The sequence below is a fragment of the Phodopus roborovskii genome, unplaced genomic scaffold, assembly GCF_943737965.1.
Source record: "Phodopus roborovskii unplaced genomic scaffold, PHOROB, whole genome shotgun sequence".
Taxonomy (NCBI): Eukaryota; Metazoa; Chordata; class Mammalia; order Rodentia; family Cricetidae; genus Phodopus; species Phodopus roborovskii.
In genome coordinates this window covers 11,822,474-11,845,157 of record NW_026126598.1, presented here as the reverse complement: position 1 = coordinate 11,845,157, position 22,684 = coordinate 11,822,474, and the positions used below count along the sequence as shown (strand labels likewise).

The window sequence follows — 22,684 nt, the reverse complement described above, 5'->3', positions numbered from 1 at the left end:
AGAAGCCAGTGCTCATCTCTACAGTCTCTGTATCTCTCTGCCCTACTTAGAGTTTCTCTTGCTGTGATGAAACACCATGACCAAAGAAACTTGGGGAGGAAAAAGCTGATTTGGCTTACATTTCCAAATCACTGTCCATTGTGGAAGGAGATCAGGGTAGAAACTCAAGCAGGGCAGGAACCTGGAGGCAGGAGCTGAGGCAGGAGAGATGCTGCTTACTGGCTTGTTCCCTGGCTTACTCAGCCTGCTTTCTTATAGAACCCAGGACAACAGCAGGGATGGCTCCACCCTTCCCACATCAATCTCTAATTAAGAAAATACTCTACACGCTTGCCTACAGCCTGAGCTTATACAACAAAGTCCTCAACTGTGGGTCACAACCTCTTTGGGAGTTGAAAGACCCTATCAAGGGTCACCTATGACCATCGGAAAAACACAGATATTTACATTACGATTCATAACAGGAGCAAACTCACAGTTATGAAGTAGTAACGAAAGTTTTATGGTTGGGGCTCGCCACAACACGATGAACTGCATTACAGGGTCACAGCATTAGGAAGGTTGAGAACCACTGTTAAGGAGGCATCTTCTCTAGCCAGCAAGCTCTCTCTGTTGAGGAAGCTCTGCATCGTGAGCTCTAGGTGGCTGCATCTCTCAAGACGCTTGCCATAGCATCTCCCCAGCTCAGGGAATCTTTATGCTCCAACCTGTGTTCACCTCTCCCATCACTTCCAGGAAATCCTGAGGTGATCGTAGGTTCTCTTCGCATCTCCCAGGAACCATTGTCCTTTTCTGTCCGGTGATACTGAAACATCATTTTCCGGGGCAGGGGAGTCAGCACCGCCCTGTAAAGGGTCCAGGTTTTCATGTGGGTCCTGGGGATTGAACTCAGGTCCTCATGCTTGCACAGCAAGTACTTTTACCACCTAGGACATCTCTCCAAGTTCCAAGAGCAAAAGCTTCAAATGCATAGTAAAAATGCTACGATTTATAGGCTAGAATGTGGTGAATCGGGGCTGAGGTGTTGCAGACAGCATTGTTGTTAGACAGACAACGGCACACAGGGCACAAAGAGGTCTGTGCTCACATCCAAGGCTACAGGAGTGAGTTGCCACAAACGTTTCAGGGTTATTACGCTTTGATTTTGAATAACTTTTTGGTCATTACTTGTTTAGAAACACATAAAGGTCAATTTTTTGGTGATTCATAAATTAAGACTTTGTTCTAGATAGGCTTCTTTGGTGGACAAGGTCAGTGCATATTTCCTGACTCCCTGGCCCCATGGTTAACTCTTTTTCTGGAGTAGGAAGTAAGAGCTCAGCGGGAGTGAAAGCGAGAAGGACTCAGTAAAGAAAGGAGGTTGGTGATTCATGAGGACCAACAACCCTGTCTCTCTTTCAGAGATCACCGGAAGCAGGGATGTGTGGGATGGAGGAGGATGCAGCTCCCAAGAGGACGGCCAGAACACTCAGTGCCAGACGACAATGAAGAGTGAACACAAAGGTATTTTAATGTGCTTCCTATTGCTACGATAAATATCACCGCCAGCAGCAACTTGGGGAGGAAATGATTTATTTGGCACACACTTCCAGTTGTACTTAATATGTGGCTGTGGTGTCAGAGGGTTGGGATCCATGCCTGTCATCACAGGGAGCATGGCGGCAGGCAGGCAGCAGGCAGGCACTGGAGCAAGAGTTGAGGGTTCACATTGTCAGACACAACCACGAGGCAGAGAGACACACCCTGGGAATGATGTCTGTCTCTTGAAACCTCCAAGCCCATCCCCAGGGGCATACCTCCTTCAACAAGGCACACCTCTGACCCCTTCCCAAATAGTCCCACTACTGTGACCAGCAAGGAGAAGAGGCATTGAAGCACAGGAAGGGGGGACCCTCATTCGACACAGTCAGTTGGGGAAGCCCCAGCAAGGATTTCAAGGCAGGAATGTAGTGGCAGGAGCTGGAGCAGCGCTTCTGGAGGACAGTGGCTCCATCAGATTTCTTATGCTACCCAGGATCACTCTCCCAAGGGAGGGACCACCCATGCTGGGCTGGATCCTCGGACACCAATCATTAAACAAGGAAAAAAAAAAAACCTTGCAAACCAGTTGCAATGGACAGTTTCTTTAATCACAGCACTTGAGGGGCAAAATCAGGTGGGTTGCTGTGAGTTCCAGTACAAATAGAATTACTTGGTGAGACCCTGCCTCAAATTTAAAAAAGAAAAAGAAAAATGAAAGGGTGAAAATGGAAGAAAAGGCCTGACACACTTGCTTACTATGTAGAATGTGACAGAGGCACGAATTATGCAAGTTTCTCCTCCCAAATAATTCCGACATGCATGTGTGAGCTTGACAAAAAACAAGCCAGGAAAGCAGATGGAGCAAGGCCATTGCAGAGAGACGCAGGCAAGGGGTCCATTCCCCAAAACAGAGGAATCAAGAGGGGACAAAAGAGACCACAGTTTGCACAGTGTAACTGATGGAAACATGCAAAGGACAAAGAAAAGATGTGGGACTAGAAAGACAGACAGGGAGGGTGGAAAGGAACCCATGGAACTTGATAGGCTAAGAAGGCAGAACAGAGAGGGTTTGCAGTCAAGAAAGCAACCCACAATTAATCCATAGGACCTAAGGGTAGAGGTCAGGAAAACCTCTTCCAAGAGGTCCTCTGACTGTAATATGAAGATCATGCACACATAGCAACACCTCCTGAAACTTCAGGTACATAAATGTGAAAGAAACATAACAAAATAGGTAAACACAGTTACAATAACATTGCCGTTGAAAACTGAGATAACCATATTTCAGTTGATTAATAGAATGAAGTAACAATGAAAGAAATAAAAGGATTTCTTTTTACATAAAGAATGGATCCATGATTAAGGCTGCTACTGCTAAGGAAAACCATTAAAGAGTGATGAACAATAGTAAGGAGACATGATTGAAAAATCTTACGACCTAGACAAGGAAAACAAGATAATCCATTGTGATAACTACAGAAATTAAACAGAAACAAAAAATAAGACACACAAATTAACAGGTAAAAACCATAAACCTACACAAACTAATACCAGAAAAAAGGACTAAAATTATTTTTATATTTCAATATTCTGTGCCAATGAATAACAAGAAACCAGACTAAGGAAATCACAGAGACTAGGATTAGAATGAAAAAACAAGGTTCATAATATCACTAAATTAGCTTTAACAAAATATCCACTCCTACAACAGAGAGGAGTTACAAATTAACAGACTTGGATGATGAAGAAAAAGGTAGAAGCAAAACCACTGATTTCACCACCAAAACAGATGTCACGACAACCACTAATGCCACGACAACCACTGATGTCACCACCACTCCTGATGTCACGACAAAAACTGACGTCATGACAACCACTGATGTCACCACCAAAACAGATGTCACCATAACCACTGATGTCACCACAACCACCGATGTCACCACCACTCCTGATGTCACCACTACTCCTGATGTCACCACAACCACTGATGTCACCACCACTCCTGATGTCACCACAACCACTGATGTCACCACCAAAACAGATGTCACGACAACCACTGATGTCACCACAACCACCGATGTCACCACCACTCCTGATGTCACCACTACTCCTGATGTCACCACAACCACTGATGCCACCAAAACCACTGATGCCACCAAAACCACTGATGCCAACACTACTCGTGATGTCACAACCACTGATGTCACCACCAAAACAGATGTCACGACAACCACTAATGTCACCACCACTCCTGATGTCACGACAACCACTGATGTCACGACAACCACTGATGTCACGACCACTCCTGACATCACGACAACCACCGATGTCACCACCACTCCTGATGTCACCACTACTCCTGATGTCACCACAGCCACTGATGTCACCACCACTCCTGATGTCACCACAACCACTGATGCCACCACAACCACTGATGGCACCACCACTCCTGATGTCACCACCACTCCTGATGTCACAACAACCACTGATGCCACCACCACTCCAGATGCCACCACAACCACTGATGCCACCACAACCACTGATGTCACCACCACTCCTGATGTCACCACAACCACTGATGGCACCACCACTCCTGATGCCACCACAACCACTGATGCCACCACAACCACTGATGCCATCACCACACCTGATGTCACCACAACCACTGATGCCACCACTCCTCATGTCACGACAACCACTGATGTCATGACAACCACTGATGCCACCACAACCACTGATGCCACCACTACTCCTGATGCCACCACAACCACTGATGCCACCACAACCACTGATGTCACCACCACTCCAGATGTCACCACAACCACTGATGTCACCACCACTCCTGATGTCACCACAAGCACTGATGTCACCACCACTCCTGATGTCACCACCACTCCTGATGTCACCACAACCACTGATGTCACCACAACCACTGATGCCACCACTCCTCATGTCATGACAACCACTGATGGCACTACCACTCCTGATGTCACCACCACTCCTGATGTCACCACAACCACTGATGCCACCACAACCACTGATGCCACCACAACTACTGATGCCACAACAACTGATGTTACATCCGCTCCAGATGTCACCACAACCACTGATGCCACCACCACTCCTGATGCCACCACAACCACTGATGCCACCACCACTCCTGATGCCACCACAACCACTGATGCCACCACAACCACTGATGTCACCACCACTCCTGATGTCACCACAACCACTGATGTCACCACCACTCCTGGTGTCACCACCACTCCTGATGTCACCACAACCACTGATGTCACCACAACCACTGATATCACCACAACCACTGATGTCACCACCACTGCTGATGTCACCACCACTCCTGATGTCACCACAACCACTGATGCCACCACAACCACTGATGCCACCACAACTACTGATGCCACAACAACTGATGTTACATCCGCTCCAGATGTCACCACAACCACTGATGCCACCACCACTCCTGATGCCACCACAACCACTGATGCCACCACCACTCCTGATGCCACCACAACCACTGATGCCACCACAACCACTGATGTCACCACCACTCCTGATGTCACCACAACCACTGATGTCACCACCACTCCTGATGCCACCACAACCACTGATGCCACCACAACCACTGATGTCACCACCACTCCTGATGTCACCACAACCACTGATGTCACCACCACTCCTGGTGTCACCACCACTCCTGATGTCACCACAACCACTGATGTCACCACAACCACTGATATCACTACAACCACTGATGTCACCACCACTGCTGATGTCACCACCACTTCTGATGTCACCACAACCACTGATGTCACCACCACTGCTGATGTCACCACCACTCCTGATGTCACCACAACCACTGATGCAACCACCACCGCTGATGTCACCACCACTCCTGATGTCACCACAATCACTGATGTCACGACAACCACTGAAGTCACCACCACTGCTGATATCACCACCACTCCCGATGTCACCACAACCACTGATGCCACCACCACACCTGATGTCACCACAACCACTGATGCCACCACCACTCCTGATGGCACCACAACCACTGATGCCACCACCACTCCTGATGCCACCACAACCACTGATGCCACCACAACCACTGATGTCACCACCACTCCTGATGTCACCACAATCACTGATGGCACCATCACTCCTGATGTCACAACAACAACTGATGTCACCACAACCACTGGTGTCACCACCACCGCTGATTTCACCACCACTCCTGATGTCACCACAACCACTGATGTCACTACAACCACTGATGTCACCACCACTGCTGATGTCACCACCACTCCTGATGTCACCACAATCACTGATGCCACCACCACTCCTGATGTCACCACAACCACTGATGTCACCACAACCACTGATGTCACTACCACTGCTGATGTCACAACAACCACCGATGTCACCACCACTCCTGATGCCACCACAACCACTGATGCCACCACCACTCCTGATGCCACCACAACCACTGATGCCACCACCACTCCTGATGCCACCACAACCACTGATGCCACCACAACCACTGATGTCACCACCACTCCTGATGTCACCACAATCACTGATGGCACCATCACTCCTGATGTCACAACAACCACTGATGCCACCACAACCACTGATGTCACCACCACTCCTGATGTCACCACAATCACTGATGGCACCATCACTCCTGATGTCACCACAACCACTGATGTCATCACAACCACTGATGCCACCACAACTACTGATGCCACAACAACTGATGTTACATCTACTCCAGATGTCACCACAACCACTGATGCCACCACCACTCCTGATGCCACCACAACCACTGATGCCACCACCACTCCTGATGTCACAACAACTGCTGATGTCACCACAATCACTGGTGTCACCACCACTGCTGATGTCACCACCACTCCTGATGTCACCACAACCACTGATGCAACCACCACCGCTGATGTCACCACCACTCCTGATGTCACCACAACCACTGATGCCACCACAACCACTGATGCCACCACAACCACTGATGCCACCACAACCACTGATGCCACAACAACTGATGTTGCATCCACTCCTGATGCCACCACAACCACTGATGCCACCACCACTCCAGATGCCACCACAACCACTGATGCCACCACAACCACTGATGTCACCACCATTCCTGATGTCACCACAACCACTGATGGCACCACCACTCCTGATGTCGCCACAACCACTGATGTCACCACAACCACTGATGTCACTACCACTGCTGATGTCACAACAACCACTGATGTCACCACAACCACTGATGCCACCACAACCACTGATGTCATGACAACCACTGATGCCACCACAACAACTGATGTTACATCCTCTCCAGTTGTCACCACAACCACTGATGCCACCACCACTCCTGATGCCACCACAACCACTGATGCCACCACCACCACTCCTGATGTCACCACAACCACTGATGCCACCACAACCACTGATGCCACCACCACTCCTGATGTCACCACAACCACTGATACCACCACCACTCCTGATGTCACAACAACCGCTGATGTCACCACAACCACTGGTGTCACCACCACTGCTGATGTCACCACCACTCCTGATGTCACCACAACCACTGATGTCACTACAACCACTGATGTCACTACAACCACTGATGTCACCACCACTCCTGATGTCACCACAACCACTGATGCCACCACCACTCCTGATGCCACCACAACCACTGATGCCACCACAACCACTGATGCCACAACAACTGATGTTACATCCACTCCTGACGCCACCACAACCACTGATGCCACCACCACTCCTGATGCCACCACAACCACTGATATCACTACAACCACTGATGTCACCACCACTCCTGATGTCACCACAACCACTGATGGCACCACCACTCCTGATGTCACCACAACCACTGATGTCACCACAACCACTGATGTCACCACCACTCCTGATGCCACCACAACCACTGATGCCACCACAACCACTGATGTCACCACCACTGCTGATGTCACCCCCACTCCTGATGTCACCACAACCACTGATGTCACCACCACTCCTGATGCCACCACAACCACTGATGCCACCACAACCACTGATGTCACCACCACTCCTGATGTCACCACAACCACTGATACCACCACCACTCCTGATGTCACCACCACTCCTGATGCCACCACAACCACTGATGTCACCACAACCACTGATGTCACCACAACCACTGATGTCACTACCACTGCTGATGTCACAACAACCACTGATGTCACCACCACTCCTGATGCCACCACAACCACTGATGCCACCACAACCACTGATGTCACCACCACTGCTGATGTCACCCCCACTCCTGATGTCACCACAACCACTGATGTCACCACCACTCCTGATGCCACCACAACCACTGATGCCACCACCACTCCTGATGCCACCACAACCACTGATGCCACCACAACCACTGATGTCACTACCACTGCTGATGTCACAACAACCACTGATGTCACCACCACTCCTGATGCCACCACAACCACTGATGCCACCACAACCACTGATGTCACCACCACTGCTGATGTCACCCCCACTCCTGATGTCACCACAACCACTGATGTCACCACCACTCCTGATGCCACCACAACCACTGATGCCACCACAACCACTGATGTCACCACCACTCCTGATGTCACCACAACCACTGATACCACCACCACTCCTGATGTCACCACCACTCCTGATGCCACCACAACCACTGATGCCACCACAACCACTGATGCCACCACCATTCCTGATGCCACCACAACCACTGATGTCACCACAACCACTGATGTCACCACCACACCTGATGTCACGACAACCACTGATGTCACCACAACCACTGATGTCACCACAACCACCGATGTCACCACCACTCCTGATGTCACCACCACACCTGATGTCACCACAACCACTGATGTCACCACAACCACTGATGCCACCACAACAACTGATGTTACATCCACTCCAGATGTCACCACCACAACAGATGTCACCACCACTCCTGATGTCACCACAATCACTGATGGCACCACCACTCCTGATGTCACAACAACCGCTGATGTCACCACAACCACTGGTGTCACCACCACTGCTGATGTCACCACCACTCCTGATGTCACCACAACCACTGATGTCACTACAACCACTGATGTCACTACAACCACTGATGTCACCACCACTCCTGATGTCACCACAACCACTGATGTCACCACAACAGATGTCACCACCACTCCTGATGTCACCACCCCTCCTGAACTGACCACCACCACTCAATCTACGACTACTCTGAAACGTACCACCACCTCTGTGTCTACCACAGCTGCAGGTAATGTGGATTCATTTTATTTTCTTGTACATATATTTTTATTATGATTTGTGTGTATATTCTTTCATATGAGTCATCCTTTTCATTATTTTCATTTTTCTTTTCATTATTTTCCTCTTCAGGTCTTATATTTAATTTCTTTCCTATAGTGCAATATCTTATTTCATTTCTCTCATTTTTTGTTTCCTCTATGTGTTTCCTCTCTATTATTTGGCACAGTCTTTCTTATTTGTCATTTGTATTTTCACTTTTTTTTAGTCATATAATCCTAACATAAACTTTGTCTTCTTCTGCCTCTTTTCCTAATCCTTTGCTTTCTACAGCAGGCCACCCAACTGTGTTTCATCTTCACCTACATACATAGACACAGTCACAGACATAGGCAGGCACACACACACACACACACACACACACACACTCATACACACACATATGCATTCACACACACACACACACACACATACAGGCATTTTTGTTGCAAACACCTCGAGGTGTTATTTTCTTTTGATTTTCTGTGTTTCTCTCTCTGCATCACTTACTTTTTAAATTTTTCTGTGATATCACCAAACCTGATCTGACTCACCCCCGCCCCCAACTTTGGTCCTTGTTTGTACTTAAATATTAAGGGTTTGGGTTTTTTTGTTTTGTTTTGGTTTGGTTTGGTTTTTCTGTTTTGCAAGACCTGTTTGTCAGTGACAATCACAGGTACCTTAGCTCCTGTCTTCCATCATTATCTCTTATTTGCTTTTCTTATCAAAAGTTTGACTCCATTCTATGCAGTCTTTACTCTCCAGTGATCTCTTTGGAGGAACCTGAATCTTACCAATTTTTCTTATGTTTTGCCTATAGACTCTTCTCTCTAGTTTTGATGTGATGGGCTCCCATGAAACTCTCTCTCCCAGCAGTCTACACTTGTTCCATTATATATTCTATAATTTATATTTTATATGAAGGATTCATTTTCAAGTGTAAGGTTTTCTTTATCACCATCCTTCTTTGGAAAGGGATATATATATATATATATATATATATATATATATATATATATATATATAATGCAAATGCTTTAAAACCTTAACTGACATTGAACATTATGACTGGAGCCAGTAATCCATCCACTCAGGAGGCCAAAGCCAGAAAATTGAAAGCTTGAAGATAACCTTGGTTACATAGTATGTTTCAGCCTAGTTCAGACTATATATGAGAGAGAGAAGCAGAGGGGAGAGAGAGAAAGAGAGAGAGAGAGAGAGAGAGAGAGAGAGAGAGATCCTGAAAATGAGTGAGGAAATAGATGAATGAGGTTTGGGAAGATGGCTCAGTCACTAAAGCGGAGCTGTGGAAGGATGTGGGCTTCCCAAATTCTCAGAACCCACATAAAAAGCTGAGCAGGCTAGTCAGAGGCAGCCACAGGAGGATCCCTGAGGTTAGCTGGCCAGCAAGACTAGTGACATCAGAGAGCTCTAGGCTCAGTGAGACATGACCTAAATATAAAGATATAAGTACTGAGTGTGGGGAGCAGCTGATAAAGACACTTGACACAAGCACTGGCCTACACACACACACACACACACACACACACACACACACACACACACACTGCATTAAGTAAAATTAGACAAAGAGAATTTCAGCTATTTCAAGCTGACCTGCACAGAGCATGTGGAGTATAAGTAACTACCAACTATCTAACACTGTCTCTCTATCAAGCTCTATGTCTCTGGCTGGCAGAAACTATAAGCAGTTGTAACAGCCCAACGTTCCAGCCCAGACTCTTCCTGGGTGTTGAAGGGTGTTGAAGCTTGATGCCTCTCTTAACCTTGGGGAACTCTCCACTGGTCCAGCAGCCCAGATTCACCCAGTCTCTGTCTCTGCTTCCAATATAATGTCACTTACTTCACAACTGTCTTCTCCTCTGTGCTTTTGAGATTATGTGGTGGGGCTGGACTCCAGGACAGGGTCAAGTCAAGCTCTCTGGACGCTTGGACAGGATTCTGTCTACTCTGCTTCTGTCTGTGAAGTGAGGGTAACGCTGACTGCCCTGTGAATGTAGGGTCTGGTCAGAATGTCTGACATTGCAAGATTGCTGGGTGTAAACCAGACATGGTGGCACATTCCTGACCTCTCATCCTAGGAGGCAATAGGATTGCAAGTCCAAAGCCAACCTAAGCTACATAGTGAGAAACTGTCTCAGAAAATAGGGGAGGAAGGGAAAGAAAGGAATTTTTAAAAGGAGAAAGAAACGAGAATAAAGGAAAAAGAAAAAGAGGAAAGAAAGAGTAAGAGGCAACAGTGTCTGGAACATGTCAAGTTGTAGCTTACTGTACAAATGTGTGTGCTGCATCTTGCCTTGGTCTCTTGCAGTGACCTGCATGAATGGAGGGTCCTGGAATGGAGAAATCTGTCTTTGCCCCAATGGCTTCACAGGGGATCGCTGTCAGAATAGAGTCCCCACTGTCGCCTGCCAGAATGGAGGCATGTGGGATGGGCTCAAATGTCAGTGCACCAGCCTCTTCCATGGGCCAAGGTGTGAGGAGGTGGTGGATAGCATTGAGATAGGTAAGTGAAAATTCAACAGAACCACAAAGTGCCAGGCCCCCAGCAGGCACCTGTCCTTGTCCTACCTCTATGGCTTATGGTTTTAAAAAATATCTATTTATGTGTGTGAGCATGTGTGTGTGTGTATGGGTGTGTTCACACATGCATGTGCCATATGTGTGAGCACCCACAGAGGCCAGAACAAAGTGTTGGATCACCTAAAACTTGAGTTACAGGTGATTGTGAGCTGCCTCACCAGGCTTCTGGGAACTGAACCCCGGTCTCCCACAAATGCAATATACCCTGCTAATCACTGAACTATCTATCACTCCGGTCACCAAATATCACACTTTCACCTAGTGGTAAAAATGCTTTAAAAATATTTTTTACAAAGTAGCTAAATATACATACATACATACATACATACATATGAAGAGACACCTCAGTTGGTAAAGTGCTCAGTCCCCAGCACCCAAGCAAAAAGCTGGGTGTGGCAGTGTGTACCCCTAATCCCAGATGGGGGAAGGCAGGGAACAATGGGTTCTTAGAGCTCGTTGGCCACCCAGCCTACCCAAACTGGCTCTCTCCAAGTCCCATGAGACCCTATCTTATAAAATAAGGTGGAAATCGATGAAGAAAGATACTTGATGTTGACCTCTGACCTCCAGGTGCAGGTGCACGTGGTGCTCACATCCTCACAGGACCACATGCACACACCACACCAACAGTACACACACAAGAATAAATAAGTAGGGGCTGGAGAGGTGGCTCAGTGGTTAGAGCACTGGCTGCTCTTGCAAAGGACCCAGGTTCAGTTCCTAGCATCGACATGGTGGTTAACAATCATCTGTAACTCCAGTTCCAGGAGATCCAAGACTCTCTCTCGCCTCCATGTGCACCATGTGTAGGCACGGTGCACAGATATACATGCACACAGCACACCTACATGTGTAAAATAAAATAAACCTCCAAAATGCTTAATAAAAGTAAATAAGAATCGATCAAGAAGGTATGTCTTGAAACAAAATATAAATTCATCACAGAATTTTAACAGAAATGTAGTTAAATGAGTACAAAGGTAGACATAGTGGCTTAGACCTATAAACCCAGCACTCGGGAGGCTGAGACAGGATAGTCAAAAGTTCAAGACCAGCCTGAGCTACATTGTAACATCCTGTCTCAAACATGTTACTGTTTCCTTTTATTTATTCTTCTCTCATAGAATAAATCCCGACCATATCTTCCCCTCCCTTCAATCCTTCCAGTCCCTCCTGACACCTCCCCTTTCCCCCAGATCCATTCCTCCTCTGTTTCCCTGAAAAAAAAAAAAAAAAAAAGAGCAGGCCTCCCAGGGACATCAACCAAACAAAACATAGCAAGTTACAATAAGACTAGGCACACACCCTCATATCAAGGCTAGTAGAGGCAGCCCAGTGGGAGGAAATGGGTCCTAAGAGCATGAAAAAGAGTCAGAATACCCCAATGGTAGGCATCCTACAAAAACTCCAACCTAAATAACCACAATGTATTTGCAGAGGGGTGGTCCCCGGTTTACCACCCCGGAGTTGTAGCTTTTTTACTTTGGGCTGGAAGGATAGCTTGGTTGGTAACATGCTTGCCATAAAAGCGTGAGGGCCTGAGTTAAATCCCTAGAACCTAATGTAGAAAAAAAGAGGGGGCGTGGTTGTGCCTCCTTGTGGTACCAGCCCTGGGGGAGGCAGAGCCAAGCAGATCCCTGGGGCTAGCTGACCAGCCAGCCTGCCTACTTGCCCATTTCCATGGCAGTGAGAGACCCTATATCAGAAAACAAAGTCAATGGTGTCTGAGTAGCAATAGTGGATGCTGTCCTCTGGCCTCAACACACAGCTACAGGTGCACACCCAACCAGGGTTGGAATTTATTTTATTTTAGGGGTGGGTTTCAAGACAGGGTTTCTCTATGTAACAGTCCTGGCTATCCTGGAACTTGATTTGTAGACCAGGCTGGCCTCAAACTCACTGAGATCCACCTGCCTCTTCCTTCCCAGTGCAGGGATTAAAGGCGTGTGCCATCACCACCCAGCTCAGAATTTATTTTTACTTTATCATGCTTAAAAAGTAATAGCTGTTCAGTGGAATGCCTACTTCAAATTTTGAACACAGGTCTTCTCCTGGGCTTGAGTCATGTGACGCTATCCTCTCTTTAAATGCTGGTGTAGCTCCCACAGGCAGACACATGGGCACAGAAAACCATCAGACTAGATATGGTGGTGCACACTTTTAATCCCAAGACTTGGGAGGCAGAGGCAGGAGAATCTCTATGAGCTCGAGCTTGACCTCCTCTACATAGTGAGTTCCAGGACAGCCAAGGATATATAGACCCTGTCTCCCCACAAAGTCACCCCCCCAAAAAAAAAAGAAAACAGAAGTAATCATCTGACATTCACAGTGGGTTGTGTTCCTAAACAGGAATGCGTTGAAGATGGATTGAATGCTCTGTGTACATGACTGCATGCAGGAGTATGTGTGTGTATGTGTTGCTGGAGACAAAACCCAAGCTTTGTCCTTGCTAAGCAAACATTCTACCACTGAGTTCCCTCCCCAGATGAATGCCCAGGTTAAATGCAATTTTCATTTATGAACTGTTTGATATGTAGTGGACTTATCAGGATGTCACTCTACCGTAAGCTTGGGGGCATCCTAGGTCCCATCAAGTTGTCATCCATAAGCCCTAAGGAATACAGTATGCCTCCCTTCCTCCAGGGGACAGAATGCTGGAGGAGGCCTGTGTCACCCCCTGCCTCCAGTGTGGGGCTTCCGGGGGTGAGGATTTCATTGGTAAAGGTCCCTCTCAACCAATGGTGGGTGCTTCTGTCTGTTCCTCTTAGATAACACAGTCTCTGCAACCGTGGAAGTGAGTGTGACAGTAACCAACCACAACTACTCTGAAGAGCTACAGAACAAAACATCCGAAGAATTCAAGGAGTTCAATAAAACATTCACCGAACAGGTAACCCTGCGAGAACCCCCACCCCGCACCTGGAGCGGTTAAGGGGGCAGCTGAGCATGTTGCATGCTTCTCAGCTACCAGGGCAGGTGAGGGATGCAAAGCACGATTGGCCTGGGAGCTGCAAGAGGAAGGGGGCGTTCCGTGTCTCTGTGTCACTGCCAGGTGGGATGAGGACTGGGGAGGACTGAAGTCCCACAGAACGTCCCCCAGGTGGGACTTCTGGGATGACGCCTTGGCCCCTCACCTTTCAGATGGAGCACATTTATGATGGAATCCCTGAGTATGAAGGGGTTGTTATCAAATTGCTGAGGTGAGTACCTGGGTCTGGCAGGAAGGTCTTTTGCATGGGAAAAATGGTCATGATTACAGAGATCATTTGGGGGATGGGGGCTACCTGCATTAATCCACTGTGGGTGGTGCACAGGAACACCAATGGTTGTAGCTTGAACAACAGAAATCTCTGGAGCCCGGAGATCAAGGGATGGTGTCTTTTTCCTGGGTCCTCTGTCTATCCAAATTCTTGTGTGTTTGTCATATATACATATTTGTGTGGTGTGTGTGTGTGTGTGTGTGTGTGTGTGTGTGTGTGTGTGTGTAGGTACATGTGCACATACGTGAGAATGTATTTGGAAACTAGAGGTCTATACTGGGTGTCATCTTCAATTTCTGTCTCTGCCCTATTTGTAGTGACCAGGTCTCTCACTTAGCCAGGGATTCACCAATTCAACTAGTCTCACTGGCCAAGGAGATCAAGGGATCCAGCAGCCTCTGCTCTACCTGGTGCCGGGGTTACTTGAATACCTGAATTCTGTTTGTGCAACCAAGACATTGTTAACTAGCTGAGATATCTCCCCAGTGTTCCCCGATAGATATGTGTATGTGTATGCATGTGTCTGTCTCTGTCTCTCTCTATCTCCCTCTGTCTCTGTCTTTCCTGATAAAGTCCTGCTCTGTACTCCAGGCCAGCTTGAACTCACTATTATAGCCCAGGTTAGCCCTGAGCTCTCAATCCTCTTGCCTGGAATCCCTCCCAAGAATTGTAGAGGAGGCAAGGGATGTCAAAGATGAGTAGCAGGGGTGGCCATAGGAGGATGCTCAAGGGTACTATCCTCTCTCCCCAGGAAAGGCAGTATCGTGGTGGATTATGATGTAATCCTGAAGGCCAAGTACACTGATAAATATGAAAGTGTGTTACAGAACGCCAGCAGTACTGTGAGGGAAAAAATCGAGAATGCAACCAAATATTATGTAGCTATTAATATCAACTGCTCAGGTAAAGTACTTCTGGAGGGAAGTGTCCTCATAGGATGATTCATTAATCTCCCCACCTCCCTGGTTTTTGACCCTGGGACAGATAAGGTGCAGTGAAGGAAGGTGGTGGAGATTATGGGACACTGGGATCTCTGACCAGAGCTAGGTCTTGTCACTCCTGTTAATACTCCAAGAAAGTTTTGGAAGGGAAGACACAGAGCAGTATAGAGATGGAGAATTCCTCTAAAGTGTCAATATTAAGCGGAGTTGGGACAGATGGGGCATCCCATGACTGACTACATAGTGAATCTTCTAAATACAATGAGTAGTGTGTGGACCCTCTGAGACTCATTAAGGCCCTTTGAGACACATGACCCTCTGAGTGTGGCCCATCAGAGCCTAGCATCTCCTCCTGCAATTTCTGGCTTCCATGCCCACTAGTTAAGTGCTGTGGCCAAACCTGGTAGAAAAAAAAAACAAGACAAAAGAGGAGGGAGGTATTTGGGTTCCTGGTTTTCGGGGATACAGTATCCCCTGGATGGGCAGGCATGGCTCAGGCAGCCCTGTGGCAGCAGAAGCCTGCTCTGTGCCGTTCCTTATGAAGTCCTTAGCTGGCCTATGTGGTGGTATATGTCCTTAAACACAGCCCTTGGAGAGTCAGAGGCAGTCAATCTCTGAGTTCCAGGCCAACCTGGTCATGTATTGCATTCCAGGACAGCCAGAGCTATCCACACAGTGAGACATTGTCTTAAAAAAGAAAAATATTCCTCAAACTAGAAGGCTCAGGTTAAAGTGAAGTAGCCTACCTAGCCTTCCAGCCTGGCTCCTACATTGACCAGGGAAGCCCCGACCATAAAGATCCCACAGTCTCCGCAAACAGGGTCATCATCTGGAAACCAAGGGTTCAAACACACAAGCCTGCTGAGAACACATCACACAGCACTGTCTCAGCCCTTCCCCTCTCCCACACACCCGGAAGCTGCTAAAGGAAGCTGCTAAAGGAGCCTCCATGATCCCCACGATGACAGTGTCAATGTGTTTCCTTTACAGAGTCACTGTGTTTCAACTCTTCTGCCACCAATGTGCAAAATGTTTCCAACTTTGTCACTCCTGAAGGTAAGTAATATGACCGGTTCTGGGAAAGGCCAGAAAGGTGGGGGGAGGGAGGGAGCAGTGCATGGCAAAGCCAGACCTCCTGATTCTTAACTCTTCCATGTTCCCCTCAGAGCAATGCCAGAAACAGGCTGGAGAGGAGTATGCAAAGTATGTCTTCTTGGAGTCCAAGGACAATAAGCTGCAGTGTGTCACAGCCTGCTCAACGGGCTACAAAAACTCCTTGGACTGCCACTATGGCAAATGCCAACTGCAGCGAAGTGGCCCTCAGTGCATGTGAGTATGGCGCTCTGCCTGTGGGGTGGCTCCTCTCCTGGAGGCCAAGGTCATGAGATTATCATATACATTACACTGCACCTCTTAAAAGGATACAGTTGTCAAAGAATCAGGTTGCAGGGTTAAAGGGATGGGACACGCATGACGTCCAGAGGGCACTAAAGTGGGTCAGGAAATGTCCAAACTGGTAGGAAAACCTCCAAGACAGAATGAGCGATGGCGGCTCCAGCTTCAGGAGGCTCCCAGTATAGCAGAGAACACAGGGCCTCCTTCTCAGAGAAAGAACATGTGCCCCACAGCCTGAGAGGTGTCTCAGTGGATAAAGGCACTTGCCCCTAAACCTGATGACCTGAGTTCAATCCCTGGGATCCACATGGTAGAAGGTGAGAACCAACATTTGCAAGTTGTTCTCTGACCTCCACAGTACACACACACAAACACACACACACACACAGTAAGTAAATGTAATTTTATAATTTTTAAATGTCCTCTGCAATTGAATAGGTAAAGAAAGCTCTACGTGTCTCCATGGGGACAGGGACCCTGAATAGTCTAGTCATAGACATAGAAAAATGAAGAAAGGCATTGCAAACTGAACACTGAGTGTGGTGATGCATGTCTGTGATACCAGCATGTGGGAGGCCAAAGGCTCCAGGAAGATCATGAATTCAGTCGGTCTGAGTTGCCCTTAGAGGCTCTGTCTCAATCATCAAGCAAACAAACAAATAAACAAAAGCAGCTGGTTAAAAGCACCAGCTGCTCTCCCAGAGGTCCTGAGTTCAATTCCCAGCAATCTCATGGTGGCATACAACCATATATAATGAGATCTGGTGCCCTCTTCTGGCCCAAAGGCATACATGCAGGCAGAACACTGTACACATAATAGATAAATAGACCTTTAAAAAAAAGAAAAAGAAATCAAGGGCTAGAAAGATGGTTCAGTTAGTAACGTGTTTGCCATGCAAGCATAAGGACCTGAGTTCGGATCCCAGAACCCATGTAAAAGTCAGGCATGGGCTAGAAACTTGTCTTGGAAGTTCTGGGCACTTGCTATTCTTGAAGAGGACTCAGCGCCCACCTGGTGGTGTACCATCTGTAACTCCAGTTCCAAGGAATAGCATGCCCTTTTCTGGTTGCTATGGGTACTACATGAATGTGGTACACAAGCTACAAACCAGATTATTAATTACTTTTTGCTGCTGTGATAAAACTTGCAGAAGAGGGTTTGTTTTGCTTTTTGGTTCTGGGGGTGGGCTCATAAGGTTGAGGAAGGCATGGTTGCAGGTGGCCGGAGCAGAAGGAAGCTGAGGGAGCAATCTGGAAATGGGAACAGGCCATAAGCCCTCCACGTCCTACAGGTCCCAAAACCTCCCTAACACAGCACCACCAACGGGGGCCAAATATTCAATACTATGGGGGACAATTTTCACTCAAACCACTACAACCACATGGAGAGCGTGTCCCAAAAAAAAAAAAAATGTGGACAGTGCCTGCGGTTTGTCTCCACACACAAAACATCAGGGATAACGGAAGGAGCAATCCATAGGCAGAGGCCTGACTGCTTATTCTGGGATGGCTTTTTGGAGAAGTTCCCAAGCTGATTCAAGGTGCATTTGTAGACGTGGTGGGTATAGAGAGGGCAGTTTGGGTGAGGAGCACTCAGGACAGGGAGCACAGGTTCTGGATCAGAAATGGGGATGGGGTGTTTGCACATCGGGCTGAAAATGAAAACACTGGGTGGGCAGGCAGATGGGCCAGCTTGGAGTGCAGACCAAGGAATCTCGGGGTTTGAACAACTGCCTTGGGCCCTGGACTGCTGCTGGGGGCAAAGGGCCTAGAACTGGACTCGTGCTAGGACCAGCTTAGAGGCTGCACTTGGGTCTGCTGTCCGTTCATCTCCTCAGAGCTCTACTCACCTCTCAATACTTTCCCATGAGGCCAGAGCATGACTGACTCCTTTCTCCTCTGCCCATCTCCCGTCAGCTGCCTGACCACAGACACTCACTGGTACAGTGGGGAAACCTGCGATCGGGGCATCCAGAAAAGCCTGGTGTATGGGCTCGTGGGAGCTGGGGTGGCAGTGTTGTTGGTGATCCTTGTTGTCCTCAGTGTGTTCTCCATGCGCTTCAGAAGAGAGGCAAAAAGGTAAGTGGCTGGTGCCTCCTTCCTTCACCATCCTAATCCTTCCCGTTCTACCTTCTCTCTCCGTCCTGCAATCTCGGTTCTCGCGGTGGACTGTGAGTTGCCGGAAGCAGAGATGTAGCTCGTCCTGGGTCTTTGTCGCTACTCTGTGGTCATAACTGGGTCCCATGGTGTCTCCTACCAACAGGCAAACGTTCAAAGTGTCTCAGATGCAGAAGTGGAATGAAGAGGAAGGCAAAACTCCTGGAGCCGTCCACAATGTCGGGTTTGACCACAACGAAGGTATTGGCAATCTCTGTGGAGCTCAGACTTGGAATGATGGGTATAGGGTGGGGATACAGGAGACCCGGGCAAGGTACTGGGATGATCTCCCCTCTCAGAGCACCCCATTTCAGGTTCAAAAGCTTCCCTGGAACCTGAGTGGGATATAACATGGGTACTGTACCCTAGAGGAGGCATGGAGCAAACGGATGGTGTACGTTCCTCTGGAACATAAAACTCTGCCTATAGGGACCTAGATGAGGGCTCAGGGGTGAGTATGCTCACCAACAAGTGACTTACATCTCAGGACAGAGGCTAACATTGCAGTTTGTTAGATGCAAGCACTATAATTTCTAGGAATGGGCTGGGGATGTGAGTTAGTGGGTGGAGGGAGCGCTTGCTTAGCGTGTATGGTCTCCGGTACCACATAAATCAGACATGGGTTCACATGTGTAATCCCAGTAGACAGAAGGGTCATCCTTGACTACATAGTGAATTTGAGGCCAGCGGAGACACATAGGATGGCTGTCTCCAAATGCAAACTATGGCCAGCCTGGTCGTGGCTACCTTTAATTCTAGCACCAGGGAAGGTTGAAGGAGGGGGATCTGTGAAGTTCAAACCCGGTCTTGCCTACGTAATTTTTGAGACATAGTCTTTCTGTGTAGCCCAAATGACTTCAAACTTGTCATCCTCCTGCCTCTGCCTCTCAAGTGCTGTTATTACAGGCATGCTCCCCCCCCCACACACACACCTGAGCTCACACTAGGGAGCTGTTGTGGAGCAAATTATTCAAGCAGTTTACCAAACTCGCATTGGTTTTTTTTTGTTTCGTGGGCATGGGATGAACACCCCCCCCCATCAGTGGAGCTCGAGGGACTGATGAACATTTTCTAACCACCTGTTTCGTTGGGCTTCCTCCTCCCTTAGAAGGAGAAAATTATGTTCATTTGGACTCCATGTACAGCAACTTCGAGGCCTCCCTACGCCATATAAACCCTGAAGAAAAGGTAAGAATGAGCCAGAAGAACCACCCACCTCCTGTGCCCTGAGTCCTCTATCATCCTTCCTACCTGGTAGGACCCTCAGGCAAGCAAAGCCATAGTGTCTATGGCCAGGGATCCAGGCAGTGGTCTCCAGAACACACAACAGTAAGGCAGGAACTAGGGGACAGGAAGCCCACACTTTCCCAGGCTTCAGACTCCGTTTCTTTCTGTGCCTTAGATGCATCCTTGGTGTCCTAGTTACTGAAGAGTTAATTTTGTGGGGAGGGTCTGGAGAGTGGTGCAGTGAGAAACAGTACTTGCTGCTCCTACAGGGACCGTATTTAGTTCCCAAAACATCATGGCTCACAACCATCCACTACTCTAGTCCCAGGGGATCTGACACCCTCATTGAGCCCCCACAGGCACCAGGCGTGTGCGTGGTGCATTTACATCCATGTAGGCAAACACCCATACATGTGAAATATAAAATGAATACGTCTCTTTTTAAAAACAAATTTAAGAACTTTTGAGACAGGGTCTTACTGGCAGCATCAAACTTGTGCTCCTGCAGCCCCAACCTCTTGAGTGCTGGGAGATGGGTGTGTGTCACCTGAGTGCTGGGAGATGGGTGTGTGTCACCTGAGTGCTGGGACGATGGGTGTGTGTCACCTGAGTGCTGGGACGATGGGTGTGTGTCACCAAGTCATTAGACTCTTTGAAGTCAGTTGGTTGTTGGGCATGTGGCTCAGTTGGTAGAGTGGCTGCTTATCAGTGTACAAATCCCTGGGTTCCAATCCACCTTTTCATAAGCTGGGGGTGCACACCTGTCTTTCCAGCACTGGGGAGGTAGAAGCAAAAGGATCAAAAATTCGTGGTCCTCCTTGGTTTGAGTTTAGGGCTAGTCTGGGCTACTTGAGACTGTCCCCAAACATTTCTTTTCAAATATGCAGAATATTTGAGGATAGGAAAAACCTTGTGGGGTGGAAAAGAGATCAACCATTGGACAAATTATTACTAAATCCAACTGGCTGGGAAGGGAGGATGCAACTTGTTTGTACCAGACTTCAAGAAATGGATAAATTCCAGTGTTGGCGAAATGGATCAGTGGGTAAAGATGCTTACCGTCAAGCCTGATGACCTGATTTCAATCCCCAGGACCCACACAGTAGAAGGAGGAAAGTGATTTCCACTTATTGTTCTTGGATCTCCGTATGCATGCCCTGGCACACATGCATGTCCCCCCCAAAAATAAATTGTAGGCCCAACACGGTGACCCACATCTTTAATCCCAGCACTTGGGAGGCAGAGGCAGGTGGATCGCTGTGAATTTGAAGCCAGCCTGGTCTACAGAGTGAGTTCTAGGGCTACACAGTGAAACCCTGACTCCAAAAAAAAAAAAAAAAAAAAAGAAAGAAAGAATATGTGATAATTTTTTTAGATACAAGCTTCACCTGTGCTTCTATAGACCTGTCCTTTTTTTTTTTTTTAACTTTCTTTTCTCTGAGTCTTTCACATCTTGCATCTCGATCCCATTCATTTCCTGTCCCCACCCTTGCGACACCCCCCCCATAAAATTTAAGAGAAAAGAAAAAGGGGGAGGGGAATCTCATCATGGAAGCTGTTGTGAACCACGAAGTAAACCTTTTTAATCCACACAATCTTTACTGGCAAATGTTAGTTGCAAAGAGTCATTGGTCTGGTTCAAAGTCTCTGGTTTCTGCTACACAGTCATGCTGGGCCCTCACTAGGACTCCTCTTGGTTAGCCTGCTGTTGCTCTGTGTTGTGGAGATCCTGCAGCTTTGGGTATGCAGGACCAGGTCCCCTCACATGCTCCAGCAGACCACAGATGGGATGGACAATGGGGTGGGCCAACCGATAACCCTAGTTCTAGGCCAGGGAAGTTGCAGGGTTATAAATCTGAGTCTTAAGTGCTTCCAACACTAGATTTCTCCGGGCTCAACCCTCACCCGTTTCTGTTTCTTTTTTCAGATCCAGATTCAGAGGCCAGAGATAGTCATGACATCACTGTAACACTAACACAACAGCGTCTGGCATGGGTCCTTGGAGCTGAGGACTGAGAACCCCTGCTGTGTTGAGTGTGGGGGACACACCCTCCATTGAGAACTCCCCATTGGGGACTTACTGAGAAATAGATCCTGTAGTTAGCAAGGATGAATAACAGAGAGACAGCAGTGCTGGGAACTCAAAGTATGGAAACTGCAGTGGGCATG

At 47.9% G+C, this 22,684-nt stretch overlaps 1 protein-coding gene across 1 annotated transcript in view; it reads left to right on the top strand.

The window, feature by feature from the left end:
• Window positions 1–22,484, top strand: part of LOC127236928 (mucin-17-like) — a 28,631-nt gene extending 6,147 nt beyond the window's left edge. The window contains exons 2-13 of the mRNA XM_051204903.1: window positions 1,402–1,503; window positions 3,233–8,902; window positions 11,264–11,458; window positions 14,304–14,425; window positions 14,677–14,735; window positions 15,547–15,698; window positions 16,727–16,792; window positions 16,903–17,065; window positions 19,049–19,210; window positions 19,395–19,489; window positions 20,397–20,476; window positions 22,443–22,484. Coding sequence (XP_051060860.1) covers window positions 1,402–1,503; window positions 3,233–8,902; window positions 11,264–11,458; window positions 14,304–14,425; window positions 14,677–14,735; window positions 15,547–15,698; window positions 16,727–16,792; window positions 16,903–17,065; window positions 19,049–19,210; window positions 19,395–19,489; window positions 20,397–20,476; window positions 22,443–22,484 — 6,908 coding nt within the window. The remainder of the gene's footprint in view (window positions 1–1,401; window positions 1,504–3,232; window positions 8,903–11,263; window positions 11,459–14,303; window positions 14,426–14,676; window positions 14,736–15,546; window positions 15,699–16,726; window positions 16,793–16,902; window positions 17,066–19,048; window positions 19,211–19,394; window positions 19,490–20,396; window positions 20,477–22,442) is intronic.
• The last annotated feature ends 200 nt before the right edge of the window (window positions 22,485–22,684 follow it).